The 26356-nt window shown below is 49.2% G+C and overlaps 1 protein-coding gene across 1 annotated transcript; it reads right to left on the reverse strand.

The window, feature by feature from the left end:
* Window positions 1-2980: 2980 nt before the first annotated feature.
* LOC139830300 (uncharacterized) lies at window positions 2981-15911 on the reverse strand. The gene is made up of 6 exons (XM_071818309.1): window positions 15455-15911; window positions 14892-14976; window positions 14760-14813; window positions 14361-14672; window positions 14056-14174; window positions 2981-3058 (listed from the first exon to the last, which is right to left on the reverse strand). The coding sequence occupies exons 1-6, from the start codon at window positions 15908-15910 to the stop codon at window positions 2981-2983; spliced, it is 1104 nt and encodes a 367-aa protein (XP_071674410.1). The 5' UTR covers window position 15911.
* Window positions 15912-26356: the final 10445 nt, after the last annotated feature.

Genomic DNA, 26356 nt, shown 5'->3' on the forward strand with positions numbered 1-26356 from the left:
TTTGAATTCCATTTGAATTGTGAATCTTTGATTCCAAAAGTTGTAGTAAGTGTTTAATAACAATACTCAACTAATGGTGAAGACCAAATAGGTCTAGGATCAAAATTTATAAAAATGCCATAGGGCATATGTGAGGGTTTTTAGGGTTTTGCATTTTATGGAATGTCTTCCTCTTTGATTTATTTGGTTGGTGATCTTCATAAGATCACACTAGGGTTTTAGAGCATATCAAATACAAATAATAACACCCATCATGGCATATCACTCAAATGCAAAAGTCCTATGCATGGTACTATATGCAAATAGAAAAGTTTTTGTTGGTTTGAAAATTTGCTTTCTGGAATTCTCTAACTTTCTTTTTATTAAAATTTGGGAGACCGAAGGTCATTGAAATCAGATGTAACTTTTCATGGAAATACATTTTCATATATTAAACATTTTTTCGAGTTCGTATGCAAAAGTTATAGCCATTTTACCAAAAAAATACAGTTTTTTTGCAAAATAAGTAAAAATTCATGTTTGCTATTTTTCGTAATAACTAGATCACCTAACCTACCTACATCTGAAAGGATTTTTAATTTTGAACTTTTTATCATTTTCTTTTGTATTTTACAAAGCTAAAAAGGTGATTCACGGGGGGTGGAGCCAGAAAACCTAGAAAGCATTTAGTCCCAGTTGGTGTCTCTAATCGAGATTAAAGATAGATCTTATTCCCGGCTGAGGATAACAAACGGGACTAAACGAGCTCGCACCGGCCGCGAACCCTTTAATTAGTCCCGGTTGGTATCCCATTTGACTCGGGACTAAAGATGGCCATGCCAGTGCGGCGTCCTAGCTAGCCTTTGAAGCCTGGAATAATTCTCACATTAGTCCCGGGTCAAAACACAGCCGGTACTAAAGCTCCGGACGCCCAAATCTTCTCATGTCCAAAACGAAAAGCGCAATACAAGTAAAAGAAACTGTAGAGACGTCTAAGGTGACGGAGGAACAACCTGAGGATCACGCTTCCATCCATGTTGGATAAAATATCTCTCTTCATATCCCCCGTCGTATATCCACCTCCATTAACCGGTCACGATTCTACACATTGTAGATACGGCCATGAATGGAGCAAAATTATGCACCGATAAATAAGTTGTATGAGAGAATAATTTTGTCAGTGAAACCCATGTTATTTGCACAAAGGCGGAGCGACCAAATAACATCAAGTGCACCCATCCTAATAAGTAATTTAAACATATGATCCACATAGTTTAGCTAGTTTCCAAATATTATTTATGTTCTTGCCCCTGGTTCCTTTGTTTTGCTCACTTTTCCCCTTCTAGACGTGAAATAGGCAAAACAATGTGACACATAATCTGCAATAACTTGAGCATCCAGGATCCAAATAAATTCCTCTCAACGTTGTTCAACATATAATGACAAGCCCTACCCAACAATATATTGAAATTTAATCCAGACTCGATGAAACACTGAGCTGAGTTTTTGACGTACGAAGTGGAGAAAAGTGAGCAATAGCTACATGATGGGTATAAGGTAGAAGCTACATGGATGACCAAACATATAGATATAGAAAATTTCTACTCGAAGAACAAGTGTTTATAGACTCGTCATTTTGACAAAATAACACACTTTGGACTTTTCGTGTCAATTACGTTTTTACAAGGTTGTTTTTTGGTGATTATTACTCTTATATGAAGATACCACACAAAAATATTTGTATTTAGTAGAACTAGCAGAGCGACCCGCGCATTTGCGCGGCTAGATTAGTGATTGGTTCTATACATAACTAATATAGATTTGTATATATTCGATTTAGAAAAATTTAAGACATATATGTATCTCATCCGTATTCTTCACTTTATAGTGAAATATCAATGTAGGGAGTGGGTGACAATAGTTCATACACATTAGATCGACTAATACCTTGTTAGATAAATAAAGAAATTAAATTTGTGCACTCATATTATTTTGTTATCAACATTTTCTATAAATTTCTTAATAGACCTATATTATTGCTGAAGTGTTATAATGTCATTAATTCGTAAAATAATATGATGTGTTCACTATATTCATATGGAAAAAATAGTTATATGTGCTTTAGTAGCAATTCATTTTCTTAATGTTTTGCTTTTCATAGAACATGCATATAGCTACTATTGCTACGTACCAAGGTCCACGTACAAATATTTGAAGACATACTGTGAGCCAATCTCGTCGAGGTCTCTCAATTCCATATATCTTGGCCAAGAGCACAAATTAATAACAATACTAATCAATAAATGAGTATTGTCTCCCTACCGATATATTTGGGTAATACGAAGTTCAAGGAAAAACTTTGAACACAAATTGTGTCAATGAAATATAAATTATATATCACAAAAAATATACCATTGCCATATTTAAAAGACGATTCCTGCGGTGTAATATTTGTGGTTACCTCCTTCAGATGGTGATAATACCACCCGAATTAGTTGATGTGATGAAAAATAAACTGGGTACAATTTTTTTGAGATATCAAACCAAAATAAAATTTCAATAATCCATACAATCTACAACAATTGTTAGTATAGCAAAGGAATCATGTTGAGTTATAAGCTGAATCTGCATAACATGACGAATTCTCAGCTGAATCTATATGAGAAACATCAGGAATTTGGTGGCCTGTACATGGTGAACATCAAGTCTGACACAAAGATAATGTTCAACAATAAGATGAAACCTATTGGGGAATGCCATTCATCACACGTCACACCCAATACAGTTAAACCCATATATCTACTGCATGCTGCTTGCTAGCTAATTCAACAAAAAGCAGTAGCTAATTCAGATAGTAGATTACTGAGCACAAGGAGATACAAACAGCACACCGATCCTCGACAGGCACCGGCTCGTGCCTGCTGCATGCTGCTTGTGCCTGATGTTGGTCGCTGTCTGCTGCTTGTGCCTGCTGTTGGAGAACGTTCCTGACTGCTTGTGCCTACTCAATGGCCCAGTTCCACTCCAGGCCGTCACCTTGCTCGATGCAGGCGGATAATTCCACGAACTCCGTATTACCCTGAGGGAGTATATAAATTTAAATTTAGGGAAATTTCAACACCAATGAATTAATTTATGGAACACACCTAGCTATATAAACAGATCTTGTTTATATGCTAGCCAGAAAGCATAGTGCAAGTTGCAAACTTCCTTAATTTTCTGAAAACTGCAATTTGCAACGTGTGTAGCTGAGCTCATCCCTTGCTCCCTAGCTAGCTTATTCTTCTCACGTAAAATCCAATTTCAAAAACAATGTGAAGTTAGTGCTGGTGATGAGCATCCACTATTTCAGAAAAAAAATGTGTCAGTGCGCCGAGTGAAAGTAAAGTATAATGCTAATGTTTTTGCCTTTTCGTGTTTACACTCACTGGGCTTTTCCAGCGGCATCGACACTTCTGAAAATTTCCTATTCTTATTCTACCATTTGAACAAAGAAATATGAATCTTAGATTCCTCTGAAGTTTGAACTTCATATGATAATTTTTTTATTACATTATAGAATTTCGGAGAAAAACAAACATGGGTACTATCTCTTGTTTCCAACTCTTTCTATATACACTTCATGCGCTTTTGACATCTAAGAGGCACTTCTGAAAAAATTCCGTCCATGTAGAATCTAGGATACATGGTCCTTGTGAAACTGAATTCTCGCCAGGCGGCCTTTCTAGGATTCATGGATTCTTAAGATCTCAATAGATTTGTTAACCCAAAAACCTTATAAATTCAATTACTCACATCGAATAGATGAATAACTGAATGGCTAGCTATAATCCAAAATAAGAAAGCAAGAACAATCATATATGGCTAAACGGATCGCTCGGACTCTATCCCAACATGCTATCCTTGCTTACACATCCAACCGACCCTGATCCTACATGGATGATAAAAAATAGAGATCCATGGTGCAAAGATTAATACATACGGCGTGTGTCTATCAACCGTACCTGTGAATCTGAGATTGTTGCATGGGGGCGTGAAGGCTAGGAGCATCGGAGGCGGCGCTGAATCGTGAATCCGGAAGAGAGCAGTCCTGTGTGATGGATTCTTTTACATTATCCAGCGTGAGCCATCAATCCAAACCGCCTCGTGGACTTCACACATCATCTCTTGCCACGTAGTACTATTTAATTTGTGGACTTTATACATCGCTGCTTCTCGCCACTTCTCGCCACATCGATAATGCCATACAGATGGTCTGGTATGGCAGTATACTCACACGACACCGTCGGTGCGAGATTGCCGACTGCCATTGCTCGCCTGTTGGTACGCGCTCTGGAGGCCCTTTTCTATCAGGTTGTCGAATTGTTTCGCCGATCGAGAAACGTGGGATCACATCCATAGATTCTTTCTCCTACTTAGATCTGACGCTGCACCCAAAAATTTCTGTACATACTAAGGTTGACCGAGCAGAGGCGAGGCACCGCGGCAGATTGGAGTGGCAGAAAGCAGAAAATGAGGAGGTTTGCGCGCGAGCGGCACCGTCGACGAAGAGATTACGCTGCAGGAGGAAAGGCGAGGCAGGAGGGAAGGCGGAGGGCAACGCTAATAACGCGTGACGATGGAGATGTCGTGCTACACCCTAACTAACTTCCAGGCTGAAATCACGGAACAACACTAACGGTGGCTTATATGGGGTAAAGAGATAAGGCCATTTTTACGTACAGATGAGAGTTTTTGCTGAGAGAAATATGGATCCGATCAATGCGTTGCGTGTTGGAGTCCATATTGCACACGGCGCATATTCTTTTTTTTTTACCAAACTACGTGCGTGCCTTTGACGCAGGATCCACATCTCAACCATTGGGATTTTATGAATTTGGTTTGCTATAAATCTCCACCATTGATTGTCTTGTGTCTTAATTATATAATAGATCATCATTTTCCTATTTTTATTATTTTTATTACCTGACACAACTGTACATCGAGTCTATAGAGAACTTACCACACTCACTTAGATTCCATCAAAATTCATTGGTCCCTTGCATCAATTGGACCAAAGCTAAACGCTATAACAAAGCATGAGATGATGCAAACCTAGGACCAACTAGATCTCTTTTGAAGGTCACATTTTGTGAGGAGGACCTCCAAGGTCTTAGTGATTGTATCACACTTGTGAAGATTAATATTGTATACAGCTAGATATTGTTTGTGGAGTGTACCATTACCCAACCACTTATCTCCGCGGACCTCTAATTTCTAAGCCATCTTAAGTTGTGAACAAGTCATATTAGAAGAAGTATTTCTTCGTCGCCTTAAGACCATCCCAAAAGTGCAAGTCTCCATGTTTCCAATAAACTTATAAAAATTCACTAGAGCAAGTGTATTTTCTTATTAGAAGACTTTTCCAAACTCCATCTTTGATAAGAAGCTTGTGTTGGGGGGATAACCCCCGGTATGCCAAAGGCATGCCAAACCGGATGGTTTGAGCCATCGAGATACCGGTTTAATGTTCTTGCCGGAAGCCTAGTAGGAATCCGGGAGAGCAAGGCTAAGCCGGTATCCCCAAAGGGGTATGCCGGGACCCGGTATAAAAGATACCGGAAAGGAGAGCCTGTCGGCAGGACTGGTCAAAGATTCTCTTCAGAGCAAGAAGACAAGGATGAGCTAAGCCAAGTAACTTTATTCAGAGCCCTGGCGCCAAAGAGAGAGGTGACGGAGAAAGAAGCCGGGGGACGTCAGCTTCTATGATAAAAGAAGGCCCCGGTGTCATCTATGATTAAAGTAGCTTTGTACAGTAGCGCTTAAAGTAGCTTTGTACAAGAACTACGTAAAGTAGTTTGTCCAGTCAAAGATGCCATTAGGGTTTCTTGCAGTGTAAGCCACCCTCTCCCCTATATAAGGAGAGGGGGCAGCCCATCTTCACGGGCAAGTATGTACGCGTGTATGTAGGAAGGCAGAGCCTGTAACTTGTGTGAATCTATGAACATGGTGATCTAGAGGGAGTTCTTCCTTGTGTCTTTCTTCTTCAACCTCTGGCCTTGGCCAAGTTCTTGAGGAAACCATCCGGAATCTCTTCCCACCTGATCGCAAACCCTCCCCCGAATCCTCTTGCGTCCATTCGGCCCCAATCTAAGCCATCCTATGGCATCTGCTCGTTCACCACGACGACAGTTGGCGCCCACCGTGGGGCATGAAGTGGCGCTTGATGGAGTTCACATTCGGGCGGGCGTTCTCGAGATCTCCGGCGAGCGTACGGTGTCCGCGTTGGTGCAGAGCATCTACGCCATGGACTTCATCAACGACAACGCGGGCTGCTTCGCCAACGGCGGCGTCTTCCCCAAGAACGGCCGCATCATCGAGTTCGGCAGCCATCGCGTCTACTTCGGCACCGTCCCCGTGCGCCAGCGCCTCTCGCCGGTGCTGGTGGCACCGGACCCGCCAAGATGGCTCTGTGCTGGCCGCGCCGCCGGCAGCGTCGAGGTAATGATGACCGGTGTGGCTGGTGCAGGAAAGGAGGTTGCGGCTGAAGGTGCCGGTCGCGCGGTTTCGACCCGTGCGGCTAAGCCACCGCTGGAGCGCGGCGCAGGCGCAGCGGGAGCATCATCCGCGCCACCGGAGACACCGCTCCAGGCGGCGATGAACGTCCTCGCCACCCCCATCGCGCAGAACATCGATCCGGCAGCGGCTCAGGCGGAGCTGGAGGCGCAGCGCCAGAAGATGCTGGAGAGCGGCAAGGACATCGTCAGGGCGCAGCGCGAGCTGAACCTAACCGTGCGTGAGTATAACGCTGCCCATGGCTTTGCTTCTGTTAGCGCGCATGCTGCTAGGATGCCGGAAAACCGGCTAAAAGCTCGCAACCTAGATCAAGATTTGCGCAAAGAGATTCTTACCGGCAAGAGCGCCTCCGCATCTGTTAGCATCGTGGAAAAGCCTAAGTATAGCAGCCCGGATAAAACTATAAAAGCTGCTAAGGCCGCTGTAGAGCTGTGCGAGTCGCTTTCCGGAGAGGCTTTGGTAAAGCAGCAAGAGCGTGTTAGAGAGCTGCTGGAAACCATTGAGCAGCAAAATGCTGAGCAGCTGGCTAAGCTGAACAAGGCAGCGGCCTCAAAATCCGCGCGTTCAACAAAGAATGCCGGTAGCAAATCCCATGGGCAGGCTTCGTCCCCCCATCCGGATAGAAGGAGAGAAAAAGAAGTGAATGCGCAGCAGATGACTGTGTACGATCCGGTTCTTGCCGGAAAGCAACAAGCCGGGCAACACGATGCCGGTAGAAAAAGCCAAGGGGCAGAGCGAGGCTACGCTGCAGGCTATGCCGGAAACAATCATGCCGGTAGATATGAGACCGGCAAAACTAACGAGCTGCAAGGGCAGCGTACGAGGAGGAGGAAATAGACCCCCCAAGGTATCGGCAGGCAAGGGCCGCGGTACCGGAATGTCACGATGAAGCCGATTCCACGAGACCGGCAGCATACCGGAACCCATTGGGAGAACGCTCGGGAGAGAGATACTTACCGGAACGGGATGCGAGGCACCGTCTGGATAGAGTATACTTGTCGAAATGATCGAGGAGGAAGGTCCTCCAGGTCCAAAGTGTTTTGGCCCAAGGATCATGAAAGAAAAACCACCAGTTCGCAACTTTATGTTGCCCCGTGACACAAAGACGTATGACGGCACCACGAAGCCGGAAGATTGGCTCGCGGATTACGTGACCGCGGTATACGTTGCGGCGGTGGAGGAACCGTAGCAGAGGAGGAAAACGGCGTTGGGCCGTGAGGATCATACCATCGTTTTTGGTTGGACCGGCAAGAATCTGGCTAAACAACTTGCCGGCAGGAAGCATAAATGGCTGGCTGGATTTTGAGGAGGCCTTTGTGAGCAATTTCAGCAGCACCTATCGAGGCCAAACAGGCCGCAGCAACTTGCTCTGTGCGTGCAGCGCCCGAACGAAACAGACCGGGATTATCTAGCCCGGTGGAACACCACAAGGAACTCCCGTGAGGGGGTGATCGAGGCACAAGCCATTGCTTGGTTTAGCAAAGTGGATGCGAGAAGAGGTTCACCGTTGTGGCAAAAGTTGCAGCGCAACATGCCGACAACGTTGGCAGAGATGATACGTGTGGCGGATAGCTATGCGTTGGGAGACCCAACGCAACCGGCAAAGGCAACCGGAGCCGGAACAGCTGCGCCACGAACAACACCGGACAACCGGAATAACAAAAGAAGGGAAGATTTTCCGGATCGAAGGTACGGTCCGCAGACAAGTTCTTCTTTGTGCAGAAAACTTTGAGGCCAGCGACAGCCAGAGGCAAAAAATCGGATCGCAGCCATGGGCGGGTCCTAAGAAACAATGGGTGGAAAAGAAACCCTGGGTCCTGAAGAAGAACTGGCAAGAACCCGCGAAATACACCATGGACGCTGCCATGGATCAACCTTGCCGGTGGCACACGCCGAATCCGGCACATCCGGCAAACCATCGGACGACGGATTGTACCTGGACCAAGTACTTGATGCAAAAAGGAACAGGTGAAAGATGCGCGGCCACCGCAAGACATGCCGCGGCAGCAACAACAACAGCTACCGCCACCACCACCACTTACCGGGGCAAACGCCTTACCGGTGCAGCCAAACCGGCAGCAAGATTCAGCAAGTTAACCGGGTGGAGCAAAATGATAACCAGCCACCTTCACCGGCACCTTTAGGCCGGAATGTTTACGAAGATCCGCATCCGTGCTGTGTTGTCTTTGTCATCGAGCCAACAGACCGGCAAAGTGTACACCGGCGCTCCATGGAGGTCAATGCTGTGATGCCGGCAGTTCCCAAGTACATGATGTGGTCCAATCAGAAATTACCTGGTCATCCAAGGATCACCCAAAGATCATGCCGAATCCGGGTGGATATGCTCTTGTTGTGGACCCGATCATGAAAGGGCCGCAAACTCGAGTGAAGTTCAGCAAGGTGCTGATAGACAATGGCAGTAGCATCAACATCATGTACAAGCACACCATGCAAACGCTGGGCATAACAGAAAACATGCTTCAGCCAACGCGCACAACGTTCCATGGGATCGTCCCTGGCTTGTCCCGTGCCCCGATAGGAAAAGTTCGGGTGGACGTGGCATTTGGAGGACGTGACAATTGCCGGGTGGAAAATCTGGAGTTTGAGGTGGTGGATCTCGGACAGTCCCTACCATGCATTCTTTGGGGAGACCGGCGTTGGCTGCTTTCATGGCCACCACTCATACGGCTTACCTCAAGATGAAGATGCCGGCACCTCGTGGGCCATTGACTGTGGTAGGAAACTATAAGATCTCACCGGAAATCGCATCTCGCCGGATCAAACCTAGCAGAATCGCTGGTGATCGCGGAGGAAAAGAAAAGAATGCAGACAGCCGTTGCGCTGGCTCAATCCTCACAAATGAGTTTGGCGGCAATGAGTGAAAACATGGGCACACCGGCATTCAAGCCAACCAATGAAACAAAGAACATTGTGCTGGATCCGGCTTACCCAGCGCACCGTTCGTATCGGCGCCGGCCTTGATCAAGCATAGGAAAGCGCTCGTCGCCTTCCTCCGTGAGAATCGGAATATCTTTGCCTGGTCAATCGATGATTTGGTAGGTGTTCCGAGGGAGCTGGCTGAGCACTCTCTAAACGTCCGGAAAGATGCCAAGCCGGTGCGGCAACCACCGCGTCGGTTCGCTGAAGACAGAAGAAAGATCATAGGAGAAGAAGTAACCAAGCTGCTTGTTGCCGGATTCATTGTGGAGGTCACGCACACAGAGTGGCTGGCCAATCCGGTAATGGTTGAAAAGAAGAAAGATGAGAACCTGGAGGCAAAAGCTCCGAAGGTGTGGCGCATGTGCATCGACTACACCAACCTGAACAAGGCTTGCCCAAGAGATCCTTTTCCTTTGCCACGAATCGATCAAGTGATTGATTCAACTGCCGGGTGTGAGTTGTTGTCCTTCCTGGATGCCTATTCCGGTTTCCACCAAATTCCCTTAAAAAGGAAGATCACAGACAAACTGCGGTCAGTACCCCGCACGGGGCTTATTGCTCTGGCACTATGCCTTTTGGGTTGCGCAACGCTGGTGCAACGTACCAGCATTGTATGCAAAAATGCTTGTTTGATCAAATTGGAAAAAATGTGCAAGTCTATGTGGATGACATCGTGATAAAAACTAAGGTAAAAAACACTTTAATCGATGACATCCGGCAAACATTCGATAACCTAAGGCGGTTCCGGATGAAACTCAATCCGGCAAAATGTACCTTTGGTGTCCCCGCCGGCAAGCTGCTCGGTTTCCTGGTTTCAAGCCGGGCATAGAGGTTAATCCGGTAAAGATCCGGCGATAGAAAGAATGGCTATCCCTCGAGAGTTAAAAGATGTGCAAAAGTTTACCGGAAGCTTGGCATCGCTGAGCCGGTTTGTAAGCAGGTTGGGAGAAAAAGCTCTGCCACTCTATGCTCTCATGAAGAAATCTGACACGTTCGTCTGGACCCCTCAGGCAGACGCAGCGTTTAAGGAGCTAAAAACGATGCTAGCCACAGCACCCATACTGGCTTCACCTCTAGAAAGGGAGCCTATGCTGTTATACATAGCAGCAACAAACCGGGTTGTGAGTGTAGTGGTTGTGGTTGAAAGAGAAGAGGAAGAAAAACCGTCCCGTAGGCCGGTATACTACTTGAGCGAGGTGCTCTCCCTCTCAAAACAAAACTACCCTCACTTCCAGAAAATGACTTATGGCGTGTACATGGCCGCCACAAAACTCAAGCACTACTTTGAGGAGCACCCCATGAAGGTGGTGAGTGAAGCACCAATTTCCGACATCATGTGCAACAAAGATGCCAGCGGCCGGATTGCAAAATGGGCGATCCGAGATATCACCGTACGTGCCGGTATATGAAAGAAGAGATGCCATAAAATCACAGCCTTTGGCTGATTTCCTTGTTGATTGGGCGGAGATGCAATACAAACCGCCGCATCGTAGGATAGAATACTGGAAGATGCACTTTGATGGATCTAAGCTCAAGGAAGGTCTAGGTGCCGGTGTGGTGCTTACTTCACCAAAAGGAGACCACCTCCGGTATGTTTTGCAAGTACATTTCAGGGCATCGAACAATGTCGCTGAATATGAAGCTTTGATCCATGGGCTTAAGGTCGCAAAAGAAATCGGTGCACACCGGATCATTTGCTATGGCGATTCAGACCTTGTGGTACAGCAGTTGCTCGTGAGATTGGGATGCAAAAGACGCCAACATGGCCTCGTACCGGTTTCACGTGCAAAAGATTGCCGGATTCTTCGAAGGATGTGAGTTTCACCATGTGCCGCGAGCAGAAAATGAAGCCGCGGATGCTTTGTCCAAGTTGGGCTCATCTAGGCAAGAAATTCCTCCCGAATAGCTTTGGCTCACCTAAGAGTGCCATCGATCAAGCCGAGCCCGGAATCGAATCAATTTTTGTACCGAGTCACACGTAGTACCCATGGATATCGATGAAGGGAACCCGGGGACTGCTCCGGCAAGCTCGGGGACTGCTCCGGTAGGCTCGGGGACTGCTGTACCCATACCGGAAGAAACGATGCTGGTAGATAGCATGGAGATAGATGCACCGGTGTTTTTGGTTCGAGAAATACCATCATGGGTTAAACCTATTAAGGAATTCCTGATCAGCGGCACCTTGCCTGCTGACGAAAATGAATCAAGGTTGATACAAAGAAGGTCCAAAGCTTACACATTCATCAATGGTGAGGTGTACAAGAGAAGCGTTACCGGTGTCCTTCAAAGATGTGTAACCGGAGGAAGGAAAAGAAATGCTTGAGGAAATTCACCAAGGAGAATGTGGGCATCATGCTTCATCAAGGGCTTTGGTAGCAAAAGTATTCCGGCATGGGTTCTATTGGCCCACCGCTTTGGAGGACGCCGAGGATTTGGTAAGAAAATGCAACGGCTGCCGAGGTACGCCAAGCAAAACCATACCCCAAAGATCCGGTTTAAAGACAATACCGCTAACATGGCCATTCGCTGTTTGGTGCCTTGACATGGTTGGACCATTCAAAACTGCAAGAAGCCGGCATGACTCACATCTTGGTCATGGTGGATAAGTTCACCAAGTGGCTGGAAGTAAAACCTATCGCAAAGTGTGATGGGCATACAGCTGTGAAATTCTTGAAAGATGTCATTTTGCGGTATGGATACCCGCACAACATCATCAACGATAACGGAACCAACTTTGCTCAAGGTGAGTTCAAAAGGTTCTGTGAAGAAAAGAACATCCGGTTGGATTTGTGCTCAGTGGCACATCCACAGGGCAATGGCCAAGTAGAAAGAATGAATGCCTTGGTGCTTTCCGGTATCAAGCCTAGACTCATTGATGCGGTGGAAAAGTCACCGGGATGTTGGCTCGATGAGCTACCATCAGTACTGTGGAGTATAAGAACAACTCCAAACCGGTCTACCGGATACACTCCCTTCTTCATGGTTTATGGAGCGAGAAGCGGTGATACCAACCGATATCATCCATGATTCACCAAGGGTACAGCTCTATACCGAGCAAGAGGTCAAAGAGGCCAGAGAAAACGATGTGGACTTGCTAGAAGAAGCAAGAGAGCTGGCTTTGGCAAGAACAGCCATTTACCAAAGAAAACCTAAGACGCTATCATAACCGGAAGGTTAACCCAAGAGTTTTCCGGGAAGGAGATCTTGTGCTTCGCCTGGTGCAGCGCACTGAAGGCCGGCATAAGCTTTTGCCACCATGGGAAGGTCCCTTCATTGTAAGCAAGGTGCTTCACAATGATGCATACTACTTGATAGATGCACAGGAATGGAAGAAAGGAAAGGCGGACAGGTCCGGCGAGGAGAGCAAGCGTCCATGGAACGTAGCTCATTGCGTCCTTTCTTCTCTTGTAGTGGTTGTGTAATAAGTTCCTTTTTGTACCTTATATGCTATGAATAAAAGATGCCGGAACCTTGAGTGAATCTCGGGGACTACCCCAACTTAAGTTGCATGTAACTTGTCTATTTTTTCAGTTTACCGGTTGCTTATTGAATGTTTTTTCTTTCCGGTTTAGTAGTGTGCTAAATCCTACCGGAGTCTTCGACTCTGCTGCTGTCCGCAAACCGGCTTCATGGCAAGCAAGATAAACCGGTAGGGGATAAGCACATGAACTGCGAAAAGGGAGAGCAGGAAAGAACAATCTGAAAAATTTAATTAACCCCGGTTAAACCGGTTTTTTGCAAAATTTCAAAGTTATTTCTAAGTTCAAGAAGATGCTTGTTTGGTGAAAGAACCTTGTGCTCATACGCCAAAGAACGCCCAGAGAAGGCAGCAGAGCCAAGGCAAAAGAACCAAGTATGCATCAAATTGGATGCGGAGGCAATTGAGAAATCTTTGCAGTGCAGGATAAAAGCGGAACCAAAAGCAAAATATGCTAAGGCAAACTCATAAGTACTTAGCTACCGGTATAACTTACCGGCAGGAAATGTTGTAGCACAACCACAGGCAAACTTAAGTTTTACATCATAAGCCCCGGCATTCCGGGGCAGAATTTAACAGATATTGTCTTAAAGCAACAGGACCAACAGATATAATGAGCAAACACTTCAAAGGAAATCATCATGCGGCAGGGCTTCCGGAGGAGCATCGCCGGCACCAGCATCGCCCAGGACCTCTTCTTCGGCTTCACCCTCCTCCTCGTCGAGATAATCCGTGACGCCAGGAGGGGGAGGGATGAAGGTGCGCATGTCGGCATACTCCGCGATGCGGTACGCGCGATCCTGCCGCTTGGCGGAGAGGATCGGGTCCAGATCCGTTTCTGCGCCTTCGCGCACGCCGGTAAGGGCGTCCAGATTGAGCTCCGGGTACCAGGAGCAGGCGACGCGGAGGGCGGAGTCCGCTCCAGCGCGGGCAGCAGAGCACTGCCACTCGCGGATCCTCCTGCCGGCACCTTTCAGACGGTCGTTGATGAGGGAGAAGGTGTCCGGCACCTCCTCGCCAGGCCATAAAGTCTGTATAGCTGGGTAGCTACATCGGGGATGTCCGAAAGATTGCGGTCTATGCAGCGCATATGGGACACCCGCGTTAAGCGCGACCAGATGGTCCTTGGGCGTCCATGGCACGGTAAGATCCGCTTGGCCTTTGTCCTTGCGCTGCGCGTCGACCTTCTTGACGGCATACCTCTGCGAGTCCGGAAAGAGGCCTGTGCAAAGAAAGAAAAAGCTTAAGGAAAAGAGTCCGGAAGAAAAAGAGACCGGAAGAAAAAGAGACCGGAGAGAAAAGAATCCGGAAGAAGAGAGACCGGACGGAAAGATAGCGGAAACAAAAATGGGGTCGAAGGAAAAAAGGCTCGTATGCAGTAGTCAAAGTGTAAAAGAAAACAACTTACGGAGGGCAAGTGTGTCGGTCTGCAGGATCAGCTGATCGCACTCCTTGTGCCCCTCCTCCAGCCGCGCGGCCTTCTCCTCGGCACCCTTCCGGGCCTTGGCCATCTCCTCCAGCTCTGCCCGCAACACCACAGTGGCATTGCAGGCATTCTCCAGAGCCTCGTCCAACTTGGCCGCTGCGGTCACTTCAGCGGCCTTGAGGGCCTTGGCGTGGTCAAGCCCCAGCTGAATCAACTGAGACTTGAGCTCCTGGTAGCTGGTCTTGAGGGCGTTTAGCTCCTCCTGGTGCTGCCGGCTGAGCTCATCCTTCTCCCCTGTAACCGGAAAAATGAGTGTTAGCAAGGTTACACTAGTAAAACTGAAAAGAAACCAAGTTCAAAGGAGAAAGGAAAAAATAGTACGTTGGGCCGTGGCGAGCTGCTCCTTGAGAGCATCGATGGAAGCTTCCGGGATCACTGTTGAACAGAAATTGTAAATATCACAAGGAAAAGAGGTTTCCGGTAGCAAAGATGCCGGTGAAACGAAAAACTTACCTTGGCACTTGTCATGTGCCTCAGCGAGCTCCCGGTGCTCCCATAAAAGCTCCTCGAAGAGGGCCTTCCGAGTGTCAGCGGTGACCTGTTCAAGAAAAAGAAGAAATAAGGTAAAATTTTGTGCTAAGAACCAAGTTCTTAACCCGAAACTCGGGGACTGGCAGTGCCGGTTTTGCGTTTCTAAGATAAGTTTTGCGCTAAGAACAAAGTTCTTAACCCGAAACTCGGGGACTGGCAGTGCCGGTTTTGCGTTTCTAAGTTAAGTTTTGCGCTAAGAACAAAGTTCTTAACCCGAAACTCGGGGACTGGCAGTGCCGGTTTTGCGCATTTCTAAGGTAAATTATGTGTTAAGAAGAAGATGTTTAACCCGAAACTCGGGGACTGGCAGTGCCGGTTTCACGCTAAAAACTTAAGTTAAGTTTTGCGCTAAGAGCTGCGCTCTCACCACAAAACTCGGGGACTGGGAAGATAGACAAGAGAGAAACCGGCATGAAACTAAGGAAAAGATAAAGCAGAACCGGAAACAAAGAAACCGGCAAAGGTTGAAAGTTAATAGAACATACCGTCAGATTGTTCGTGGAATCGTACCACGCGCTGTCAAGCTCTTTTACGGCAGCCCGGAGCCGCATGAAGTGCTCCTCAGAACACCGATCCCCGACAGGATCAGGTGCCGGCAGCCGATCCTTGCCCATGCCGCGGGTCGCCGGAGTGATGTCCGCGGCGTTCCACTTTTGGGCATACGGCAGGAGGTGCCCCAGGTCCCGGCCTTGGCGCTGGAACTCCGTAATGCGGCCGAGGAGGCCGGTGGCCTTCATGCTGGCGCTTTTGGCAGCCTTGGAGACGTGCAGCACCAAGGGCTGCTGGCCGCCCGAAGGGGCGCTGGAGGCCGTCGCCTTCCCCTTGATGAGCTTGGAGGGCTTGGGCGGCGGCGCGGTAGAAGAGGCCCCGGAAGTCTTAGCCGGCGGCGCGCCAGGAGCGGCCTTGGAGGGCTGGGCGCGAGGAGCCTCAGGCGGAGGCATGAGGATGGTGCGTGGAGAAGGGGAGCGCTAGGAGCGTCACCCGTCTTGGAGCCTTCCGGCGCGGAAGATTCCGGCGCGGAAGTTGTCTTTCGAGGACGGGAGGAGCAAAGGCTCCGCCCCGCCCGGCAGCTTCTTCTTCTCCGGCGCCGGTGTTGCCGGCGCCGGTGTCTTGGTGTTCCGGGAGGAAGGAACGATCCTCCTCCGTGCGGTGAGCGGACAGGGAAGGGGCCGCCCGCCCCGAATTTGTTGTGCCCCCCGAAAGGGAGGCAGAGGTGTTGCCGGCACCTGATGGTGCCGGGCTTGAACGAGGAGGAGGGGTTGAGGTCCTTGCGGATCCCTCAGTAGCCCGATGGCCTTGGGCCAAGCTTGAGAGCGGGGCTGAGAAAAAGAAAAAGACAAGTGGTTGAGAAGAAGCAACCGGAAAAAGAACTTAGCAAAAAGGAGGCAAGCCGGAAAATGAAATTACCGGAAGCGGTTGGCATCGCTTTGCGCCCGTAGCGGCGCACGCCCACTTCTTTCTCCCCCACGGGCTCCGTCCGGAAGCGCTGGGAGGGAGGAGCATGGCTGGAGCCGGCAGTAGATGCCGGCTGCTTGTTCTTCTGGCCCTGGGCCATGAGTTTGTCCACAAACTCAGTGCCGGCATCGGCGCGCAGGGGCGGCACGCGCTCGTGGATCTGTGAGTTGGATATGGCTAAGAAGCAATTCGCAAGAAAGCGATAATGGCAAAGTATAAGAAGCCGGAAAAGAAAATACCTCGAGCACAACCAGCTCCTCCGGATTTCCGGTGGGCTCCGGCGGGTCCCGGCCAAGGCGCGCAGCCGGAGTCTTCCCCATCTTCAAATCCTTCCAAAAGATGTAGGGATCCGGGTCGAAGGAGTCAAAGGCACGCTCGGAGAGGTCCTCGCGGCTCTGCCTGGATAGAGGGAAGCGGTCCCTGGCCCGAAACAAGGTAAAAAGATGGTTAGCAAAAGCAGAAACTTACCGGCAAAGACAACCCCAAATTGCGCAATCTCTTACTTCTTGGGTCGGACGGTTAGAGAAACTGAGGGGAAGGAGGCCCCATTCCCACGCAAAAGGCATAGCAGTTTGACAAATCTGCTTGGCCTTGAGAACAACGTCTTTCTTGCTGAGAGCGCGGCCTGTGATCTTGGTAGGATCGCTCGGGCCATACATCTCGCTCATCCTATGTGCGCGGCGCTTCGGAGGAAGCACCCGGCGCGATATGAAAGTCCGGATGATATCGTCGTAACAGATGTTGGTCTCCTTCTTCGAGAGGCCAAGAAACGCACTACCCGGTTGGTTTCGGCGTGTTCCGTCCTTGGGTTGTAGCTCCAGCTGGTTCTACTGGGGGCCCCGCTTGATATGGAGGAAGATTGATGCGATCCGCGCGGCCGGTGTTCTTCACGTAAACAAAAGGTCCGGGCCAGGTGCGGCAAGACTCGAGGCCGGAAAGCTTAAGAAAAGTGCTCCCTTGGCGGGAGCCGACGATGCAGGAGCCGCACTGCACGGGCGGCTTGGGCTTGGGGATCTCCTTGCCCTGGACGGAGTTGATCCGCAGGTTGAAGAAACGGGCAAATGTCTCACGAGTGGGACGAATGCCGATGTAAGCCTCCATGAAGGTGGCATAACAAGAAAGATAGAAATGGGCGTTGCTGTGGAAGGTGGTGAGGTTGGAGATCGTAGAAATCCAGGAAATCCCGGAAAAAGTAGAGGCAGGAAGGCCGAAGCCGCGCTCAAAGTGAGCGAGAAAAACAACATGCTCGTCGTCTTCCGGATCCGGTTCGATCTCGTTATCCGGAATCCGGCAGGCAACTCCTTCCGGAATCCTCCGAGACCGGTACAGCCAATCGATCTCAAACTCGTAACGTAGGAGCCCATCCAGGCTCCGCGGGTGGTTGGGGAAGGCTCCTCGCCGGAAGATTGGCTGGAGCTGCTAGAGGCTTGACCAGAGCCACTGGCCTCTTGGCTACCGGAAGCTTGGCTAAAGCTACCGGATTCTAGGTGGCCGCCGGACTCTTGGGGTCACCGGATTCCTGCTGGTTGCCGGAATCGGTTTCCATTGGATCTGAGGCCGTAGAGTCACCGGGAGAAGGTCTACGGCGCTTGAGAGAAAGAGAAGAAGAGGATGCAGAGGAAGATCCCTCGTCAGACATCGCAAGGATGGGCGGAGAAACAGGAATCCCAAACTTCAACCCCGTGTGAAGATCTACGAGTAAGAAGAAAACCAAAGAAAAGGAGCAAATAAGAACACCAAAGGCTCAAGATCCGGAAAGCAAGCGAACGGCGAGTAAAGCGAAATTGATACCAACCTTGAGCGGCGCGGACGCCGAGGGGAGTGTTTGTCGGCGGTGGAGCGGCTCTGCGGTCGCCGGCGAGCTCCGTCGATGGCGAAGCGGAAAAGCTCGCGAAGAAGCACAAATGCGGCGGACGCGAGGAAGGTGCTGCCAAAGAACTCCGCACGGCGGTTCGGCGGAGGGCGGCGTAAGTTCGCCGGGCGCCGGAGCTTGAACGGGCGACGGCGGACGGAGAGCGGCGGAGGCGCAGAGGCGTGGAGCTCGTGCGCGAAGGAGGAGAATGCGAAGAAGATGAAGGGGAACGGGCAGTTGTGCTTATATAAGAGAGAGAAAGTGGGCAGCGAACCGCTGGGTCGCGGCGGCGGTTCGCCTCGCGGCCCGCGACGGTTCGCACCTTGGGCCGCCACGTGGCGAACGGATACACGCGAAAAACGGAGGCCACACGGAGGCGCACGCGGGATCCCGAAGAGGTAGTGGGATCCGCTGCGGTGCATTAAATGCGTGCGCGGGAGTCGAAACGATGTGACAGCGGACACTGGCGCGTCAGTTACAGTGCGCATGTCACTGACAGGCGCGGGGCCCGATATATTCTCGACTTCGCCGAGGAAGGAGCAAAGACACGTGGTGCCGGAAAAAAGAGATGCCGGAACGAGCCTTGCAAAGAGAAGAAAAGGAACAAGGGTAAAGGTGCCGGAACTAAGCTCAAGAGATGAGTGACTAAACCGGTATCTTAGAAAGATGAAAACCTGGCATGGTCTGTAGGATAGAATCCTCCAGGCTATACCAGCTTCGGGGACTAATGTTGGGGGGATAACCCCCGGTATGCCAAAGGCATGCCAAACCGGATGGTTTGAGCCATCGAGATACCGGTTTAATGTTCTTGCCGGAAGCCTAGTAGGAATCCGGGAGAGCAAGGCTAAGCCGGTATCCCCAAAGGGGTATGCCGGGACCCGGTATAAAAGATACCGGAAAGGAGAGCCTGTCGGCAGGACTGGTCAAAGATTCTCTTCAGAGCAAGAAGACAAGGATGAGCTAAGCCAAGTAACTTTATTCGAGCCACGGCGCCAAAGAGAGAGGTGACGGAGAAAGAAGCCGGGGGACGTCAGCTTCTATGATAAAAGAAGGCCCCGGTGTCATCTATGATTAAAGTAGCTTTGTACAGTAGCCAGTTAAAGTAGCTTTGTACAGTAACTCTGTAAAGTAGTTTGTCCAGTCAAAGATGCCATTAGGGTTTCTTGCAGTGTAAGCCACCCTCTCCCCTATATAAGGAGAGGGGGCAGCCCATCTTCACGGGCAAGTATGTACGCGTGTATGTAGGAAGGCAGAGCCTGTAACTTGTGTGAATCTATGAACATGGTGATCTAGAGGGAGTTCTTCCTTGTGTCTTTCTTCTTCAACCTCTGGCCTTGGCCAAGTTCTTGAGGAAACCATCCGGAATCTCTTCCCACCTGATCGCAAACCCTCCCCCGAATCCTCTTGCGTCCATTCGGCCCCAATCTAAGCCATCCTATGGCATCTGCTCGTTCACCACGACGACAGCTTGACAATCAATTTACCTAGAATAATTGTCATGAATTCCTAGACCTCCTTGATATTTAGGGTGGAAAATTACATTCCATTCAGCCATTGATATTTCTTTTTCTCACTCCCTGCAAAAAAGAATCTTGATTGAAAATCATCCTATCGCTGCAAGACTCCTTTAGGAATGTGGAAGAAAGAAATCATATATAATACCATCACTTAATACAGAACCGATGAGAACTAATCTTCAGTGATGAGAGAATAATTATCCTTTGCAACTACTTAATATCTTTTGTAATCTCTCCTTGACATGTTTCTATTCAGTGTTTGTAAGTCTCAAATAGTGAATCGAAATTCTAAATAGCTGACAGAAAACTAGCCTTGCCCACAACCAAAAATTTCAGCATAAAGGGCGGCATCGTCTCAATACAAAACAAGTCAATTTTGTGGATATTTATTTTGAGTCCTAAAATTTGCTCGAAGATGATAGTATTAAATTCAGATTTTTTTCAAAATCATGCTCCACAAAATATTGTCTCATCAGTGTATTGAAGAATGAACAGTCCACCATCCAGAAGGTGCGGGATTACTCCTTAAATTCGTCCATCATTTTCTACACGCTCTATTGTTATAGGTAACATATTAGCCACTATATGAAATAGCATGGGTGATAATAGGTCAGCTTGTATTAACCATTTTCCGTTTGTAATTATCTGACAATATCATCATATATTGACTTTGATGGTTAGCTACTACAAGGGAAAAAAATGGATATGAGCACATCATTCATAAGAAAAACCTTTCATTCTAAGAGTCCGTTGGAGGACATATCATTTGACTTTGTTAGAAGACTTTTCAAAGTTTATCTTTAATACTAACCCATTCAATATTTTCTTACGTAATTTCTGAACTGTTTCATGAAGGATTACCACTCCATCTAGGATATTTCTTCCTCACATAAAAGCAGTATGAGTTGGTCAAACAACATGGTTAAGCACCAAAATTAGCGTAATAGTTATGGTTTTCATAAATACTTTGAAGCTAACGTTCAGAAGATAGCTAGGCCTATACGTTTGGATCCTTTTCACTTCATTTACTTTCGGAAACAAAGTTATCTCACCAAAACTTAGGTGAAATAAGTCTAGCTGTCTAGCATGAAGAGAGCCAAACAATTCTAGTAGGTCTGTTTTAATGACATATCAGAAGTTCTGACAGAACTCGGCGCCATCCGAAACTAGGGTCTTGTTGTGTTCGATTTGCAAAACCGTCCATTTTTACTTATTCATTTGTATAAGATACGGTAAGAAGGGCATTTGCCTCATCGGAACTTTCAGGGACATCATCTATCCGGGACTTATTCATTGAAAACTTTCCTTCTTTAAATCACCAAAGAGATTTTATAATTATTTGTGTGATGCATGCTTTAAGTTGCTCATGTCCTTTGATAGTATCATCATACTGTACAAGAGAATGGATAAGTTTCTACCAATATCCACCATTTGCAACACTGCAAAAGTATTTAGTGTTCGAATCGCCTTCTAAGATTAATTGAGCTTTAGAACCTTGGTACTATTTGAGTTCTTTTTCTCGCAATATACGTGCAATCTACATATTATATTGAATTTTTAGTTTAAATTTTTGCGTAAACAATGAAAATACTTACATAATAGCCTCTGACTCTTTAATAATTGATGGGAATCGAAGTTCTTTTTAGTAGCCTCGTCATATGACATGCCCATCATCAAAGGTATTTATGCATGGAAAGTATTTTATTATTCCACCTTTGGATATTTTTTTGTTCTGCAACAGGTTTCTCCCAAATCTTTTTAATCATACAGAAAATCCCTCATGATATAACCATCCAAGTTCAAACTTGAATTGGCATTTACACTGTGGTTTGGGCGTCCATGTAGTTAATTAAGAGGATAGGTGTGTGATCCGACAATGCCTCGACACGCTCTAGAGCATGTACCGTGACCAGAGGAAATTTAGATTCCCACTTCGTGTCCATAAGTACACAGTCTAACTTCGCGTATGTCACACATGTTAACTGTGTTCCAGTCACTGAAACTTCTATTAAATCTAAACTATGTATGACAATATTGAATAATAAAGACCAATGGTTGTTGAATCGACATTTACATTTTTCGTGTGGGAATCTTAGCAAATCTCCTCCTACGAGAATAGGGCATGGGTTATCTTTATAACATTGATGCACTAGCCAAGTTTGTCGTCGTGGCGAACGAGCAGATGCCATGGAATGGCTTAAGTTGGGGCCGAATGGACGCAAGAGGATTCGGGGGAGGGTTTGTGATTAGATGGGATGAACTTCCGGATGCTTTCCTCAAGAACTCAGCCAAAGGCAGTGATACAAGAAGAAACACACAAGGAAGAACTCTGCTCTAGATCACGATCTTCATTGATCTCAACATAGTACAGGATTCTGGTTACAAGGTTCCTCTATTCTTCTACTAGTTCATCGTGCGTGCAACCGTGCCCGTAAGGGCTATGCCCCCTCTCCTTATATAGGGGAGAGGGTGGCTTACAGGGCAAGAAACCCTAATGGCATCTTTGACTGGACAAATTACTTTACAAAGTAACTTTAATCATGGATGACGCCGGGTTCTTCTTTAATCAGGTAAGCTGACGTCCTCCGGCTTCTTTTAGCGTCATCCCTCTCTTTGGCGCCAGGGCTTCGTTTAAAGCTACTTTGCTTAGCTCATCCTTATCCTCTAGCTCTGACGGGAATCTTTGACCAGTCTTGCCGACATGCTCTTCTTACCGGTAGCCCGGTGTCTTCTTCATCCGGTTCCGGTATACCCCTCTTGGGGATACCGGCCTGGCTTTACTTAACCAAACTCTTATCTTTGTGCTCCGGTATAAACATTAAACCGGTATCTTGATGGATCAAACCATCCGGTTTGGCATGCCTTTGGCATACCGGGGGTCATCCCCCCAACATTAGTCCCCGAAGTTGGTATAGTCTGGTGGATTCTATCCAACAGACCATGCCAGGTTCTCATATCTTAAGATACCGGTTTAATCTTTCCGGCGGTTAGCTTGGATCCGGCATCTTTGCCCGGACTCACGTTCTCTCTCTTTGCAAGGCAGTTTTCGGTATCTTATCCTCCGGTATCTTAGTCATTAAACATCTCCTCGGCGAAGTCGAGAATTTCTCGGGCCCCGCGCCTGTCAGTGACATGCGCACTGCAACTGACGCGCCAGTGTCAGGGGTCACTTCCCTTCGGCTTCTGCGCCCGCATTAACTGCTGCACAGCGGATCCTGGCTGCCGTTCCGGATCCGTGTGGCCTTCCTGTGGCTTTTTCTTTTCTACGCGTGTATCGCTGCGCCACGTGGCGGCCCGCGGTGCGAACCGTCGCGGCCCAGCGGTTTTCGGCCCGCTTCTTCCTCTTCCTTTATAAGGAGAAAACCGCCCCTTCTTCTTCCTTCTTCGCATTCCCCACTTCCTCGCGCACAGAGTTCTTCGCTCTTTGCGCCTCCGCCGCTCCGTTCGTCGCTCGAACTTCGCCGCCCGGCGAATCCTCGCTGCCGCTCCGCCGGACTTCGCCGAACTTCGCCGCGCGGAGAATCCTTGCGGCGCTTCCTTTGGAGCCGCGGCATTGGTGCTTCACCAAGCTCTTCTCCAACTCACCGTCGCCGGACCTCGTCAGCAACCGCCAGTTCGCCGCTCCACCGGCGAACCTCTTCCTCTGCAACTCCGCCGCCTCAGGTTAGACTTAACTCGCATTTGCCCCCCTTTTGCTTGCTTTCTAGATCTTGGGCCGGTAGTGTATTTACTTCCTCTTTTCTTTTGTTTTTTATCTTACTCGTAGATCTTCGCGCAAGGGTAGATCGTGGGATTTGTGTTTTTTTGGGTCTGATCTCATGTCTAGTGAAGAGTCCTCCTCCGCTTCATCTTCCAGTAGCCAACATAGCCAATCTTCCGATGGTTTGACCGCCGATCTTGTCCAGATGGACGTCGATGCCGGTAGCGACCAAGAGGCCGGCAACTCTAGCCAAGCTTCCGGCGTAGATCTTGCCGGTATCACGCGCGGAGCCTGGATGGGCTCTAACGTTAGCCAGTACGAGATTGACTGGCTTTACCGGTCCAGAAGGATTCCGGAGGGAGTATCCTGCCGGCTTCCTGGCGACGAGATCGAACCGGTGCCTGAGCCCGGTGAACACGTCGTTTTTCTCGCTCACTTCGAGCGCGGCTTCGGCCTCCCCGCCTCCGATTTCTTCCGGAGTTTCCTTGATTTTTACCAACTCCAACCTCACCATCTTCCCGGCAACGCCGTTTTTTACCTCTCTTGTTATGCCACCTTTATGGAGGCTTATATCGGCATTCGTCCCACTCGCGAGACGTTTGCCCGTTTCTTTGCTCTTCGGATCAATTCCGTTCAGGGCAAGGAAATTCCTAAACCCAAACCCCCCGTGCAATGCGGGTCTTGCATCATCGGCTCCCGCCAAGGGAGCCCTTTCTTCAAGTTTTCCGGTCTCGAGTCATGCCGGTTATGGCAAGGGACCTTCTTCTACGTGAAGAACGACGGCGCCGCGGATCTCATCAATCTGCCACCTTTCAATCCGGCGCCGCCCAGAAAAGTCAACTGGGGCTTCAACCCGAAGACAAATCATGTCGAAACAAACCGGGTGGTACGCTTCATGGAGCAGCTGATGAAGGAGACCAACATCTGCTCCGACGATATCATCCGCGCCTTCATCTCACGCCGGGTGCTTCCTCTTAAGCGCCGGGCTCACAAGATGAGCGAGATGTACGGTCCCGGTGATCCTACCAAGATCAACGGACTTCCTCTCAGCAAGAAGGACATTGTCCTCAAGGCTAGGCAGATCTGCCAGACTGCCATGCCGGATGATTGGGAATGGGGCTTCCGGCCTCTCAGTTCCACTAACGCTCCGACCCAAGAAGTAAGAGTTTACGCAACTCGGGTCGGTTTACCGGTAACTTTTATACTATGACTAATCTTCTTCTCATGGTTTTCAGGCCAAGGACCGCTTCCCCCGTATTGACGCAGATCGGCGAGGCCCTTGCCGGAAGCGTGCTCTGGACAAGGTCGACCCGGACCCCTACATTCATTGGCAAGATCTGAAGATGGGCCGGACGCCAGCGTCGCGCCTCGGTAAATCTCCACCGGAAGCATCCGGTTCGTCCGACGACTTGACCTTGCTTGAGGTAGCTCTTCTTTTTGACCTCTTATATTCTTCTGTTATTGTTCCTCTGTAGATGCTCCCTCAGCCAACATCAACCCGCAGGTCCACGAGCACGTTCCTCCCCTGCGGGCCGAGGCAGGCCAAGAGTTTGTGGAGAAGCTCATGGCCCAAGGCCAGAAGAACAAGGCTCCGGCATCTGACGCCGGTTCGAGCCAGGCCCCTCCTTCCAAGCGCTTTCGAACTGAACCCTTTGCGGGGAAGGTCGCAGGCGTGAGGCGCTACAAGAGCAAACAGATGCCGACCTCTTCTGGGTAAGCCCCCGTTTCTCTGCTTGTTTTGTTTTTACCAAGTTCTTTTCCGGTTGCTTTTTTTCCAACCCTTTCTTTTTCTCTCGTTCAGCCCTGCGCTCAAGCTCGGCCCCAGGCCTGAGGGCTCTGCTGGATCCGCAAGGACCTCAACCCCTCCTTCTCATACAAGCCCGGCACCATCTGGTGCCGGCAACGCTTCTGCCTCCCCTCTGGGAGGCACCACAAGTGCGGGGCGCGCGGCCCCTACACCGCCAGATCACCGCGCGGAGGAGGAACTTATCTCCCCTCCAGAGAAAGAAGACACCGGCGCCAGCAACATCGGCGCCGAAGAAGAAGCTGTCGGGTGGGCGGAACCTTTGGTTCCTCCCGTCCAGAAAAGAAAGAAGAAGAAGACCAAGGAGTCTTCCCCCTCCAGAGCCGCGCCGGAAACTTCCGCGCCGGCAAGCTCCAACCCGGGTGACGCGTCTGACGCTCCCCCTTCTCCCAGGACCACACCAACGCCACCACCGGAAGCTCCTCGCGCCGAGCCCGCCGGGGCCATGCCCACGCCGCCGCCCAAAACCTTGAAGATCGTCAAGGGGAAGGCAACGTCTTCCGGTACCTCCTCCGGCGGCCAGCAGCCCTTGGTGCTGCACGCCGCCCGCGCTGCTATCGCTGCCGGCGAGAAGGCCACCGGCCTACTTGGCCGGATAATAGAATTCCAGCGCGAAGGCCGGGAGCTGGGGCACTTGCTGCCCTACGCCCAGAAGTGGAACGCCGCGGACGTGTCTGAGGTGACCCGTGGCCTGGGCAAGGACCGGCTACCGGCGCCTGACCCTGCTGGTACTCAGTGCTCAGAGGAGCACTTTATGCGGCTGCGTCGGGCCGTCAAGGAGCTGGACAGCGCGTGGTTCGATGCCACGAACAACATGATGGTAAGTCTTATCAAACCTTTTCCATTTTTCGATTTACCTCGATTTCTCTTTTTCCTGATCTTGTCTATTTTCCCTTCAACTTTTAAAATCTATGCCGGTTTCTCTTTTGCTGAATCTTGTCTATCTTCCCAGTCCCCGAGTTTCGTGTTGAGAGGGTAGCTCTTAGCGTGAAACTTAAGTAGAAAAACGCTTTACCGGCATAGCCAGTCCCCGAGTTTCGGGTTCAGATCTTTGCTCTT

This window comes from Lolium perenne, chromosome 4 (genome assembly GCF_019359855.2).
Source record: "Lolium perenne isolate Kyuss_39 chromosome 4, Kyuss_2.0, whole genome shotgun sequence".
Classification (NCBI taxonomy): Eukaryota; Viridiplantae; Streptophyta; class Magnoliopsida; order Poales; family Poaceae; genus Lolium; species Lolium perenne.

Bases quoted from the DNA above. Each gene is read 5' to 3' on its own strand.
- LOC139830300 (XM_071818309.1), bottom strand. From the start codon at position 15,910: ATGCCTCCGCCTGAGGCTCCTCGCGCCCAGCCCTCCAAGGCCGCTCCT. The intron at 14,673-14,759 runs GTACTATTTTTT...TTCCGGTTACAG, and splicing joins GCAGCTCGCCACGGCCCAAC to GGGAGAAGGATGAGCTCAGC. The intron at 3,059-14,055 runs GCGGGTGTCCCA...ATACTCCCTCAG, and splicing joins ACCATCTGGTCGCGCTTAAC to GGTAATACGGAGTTCGTGGA.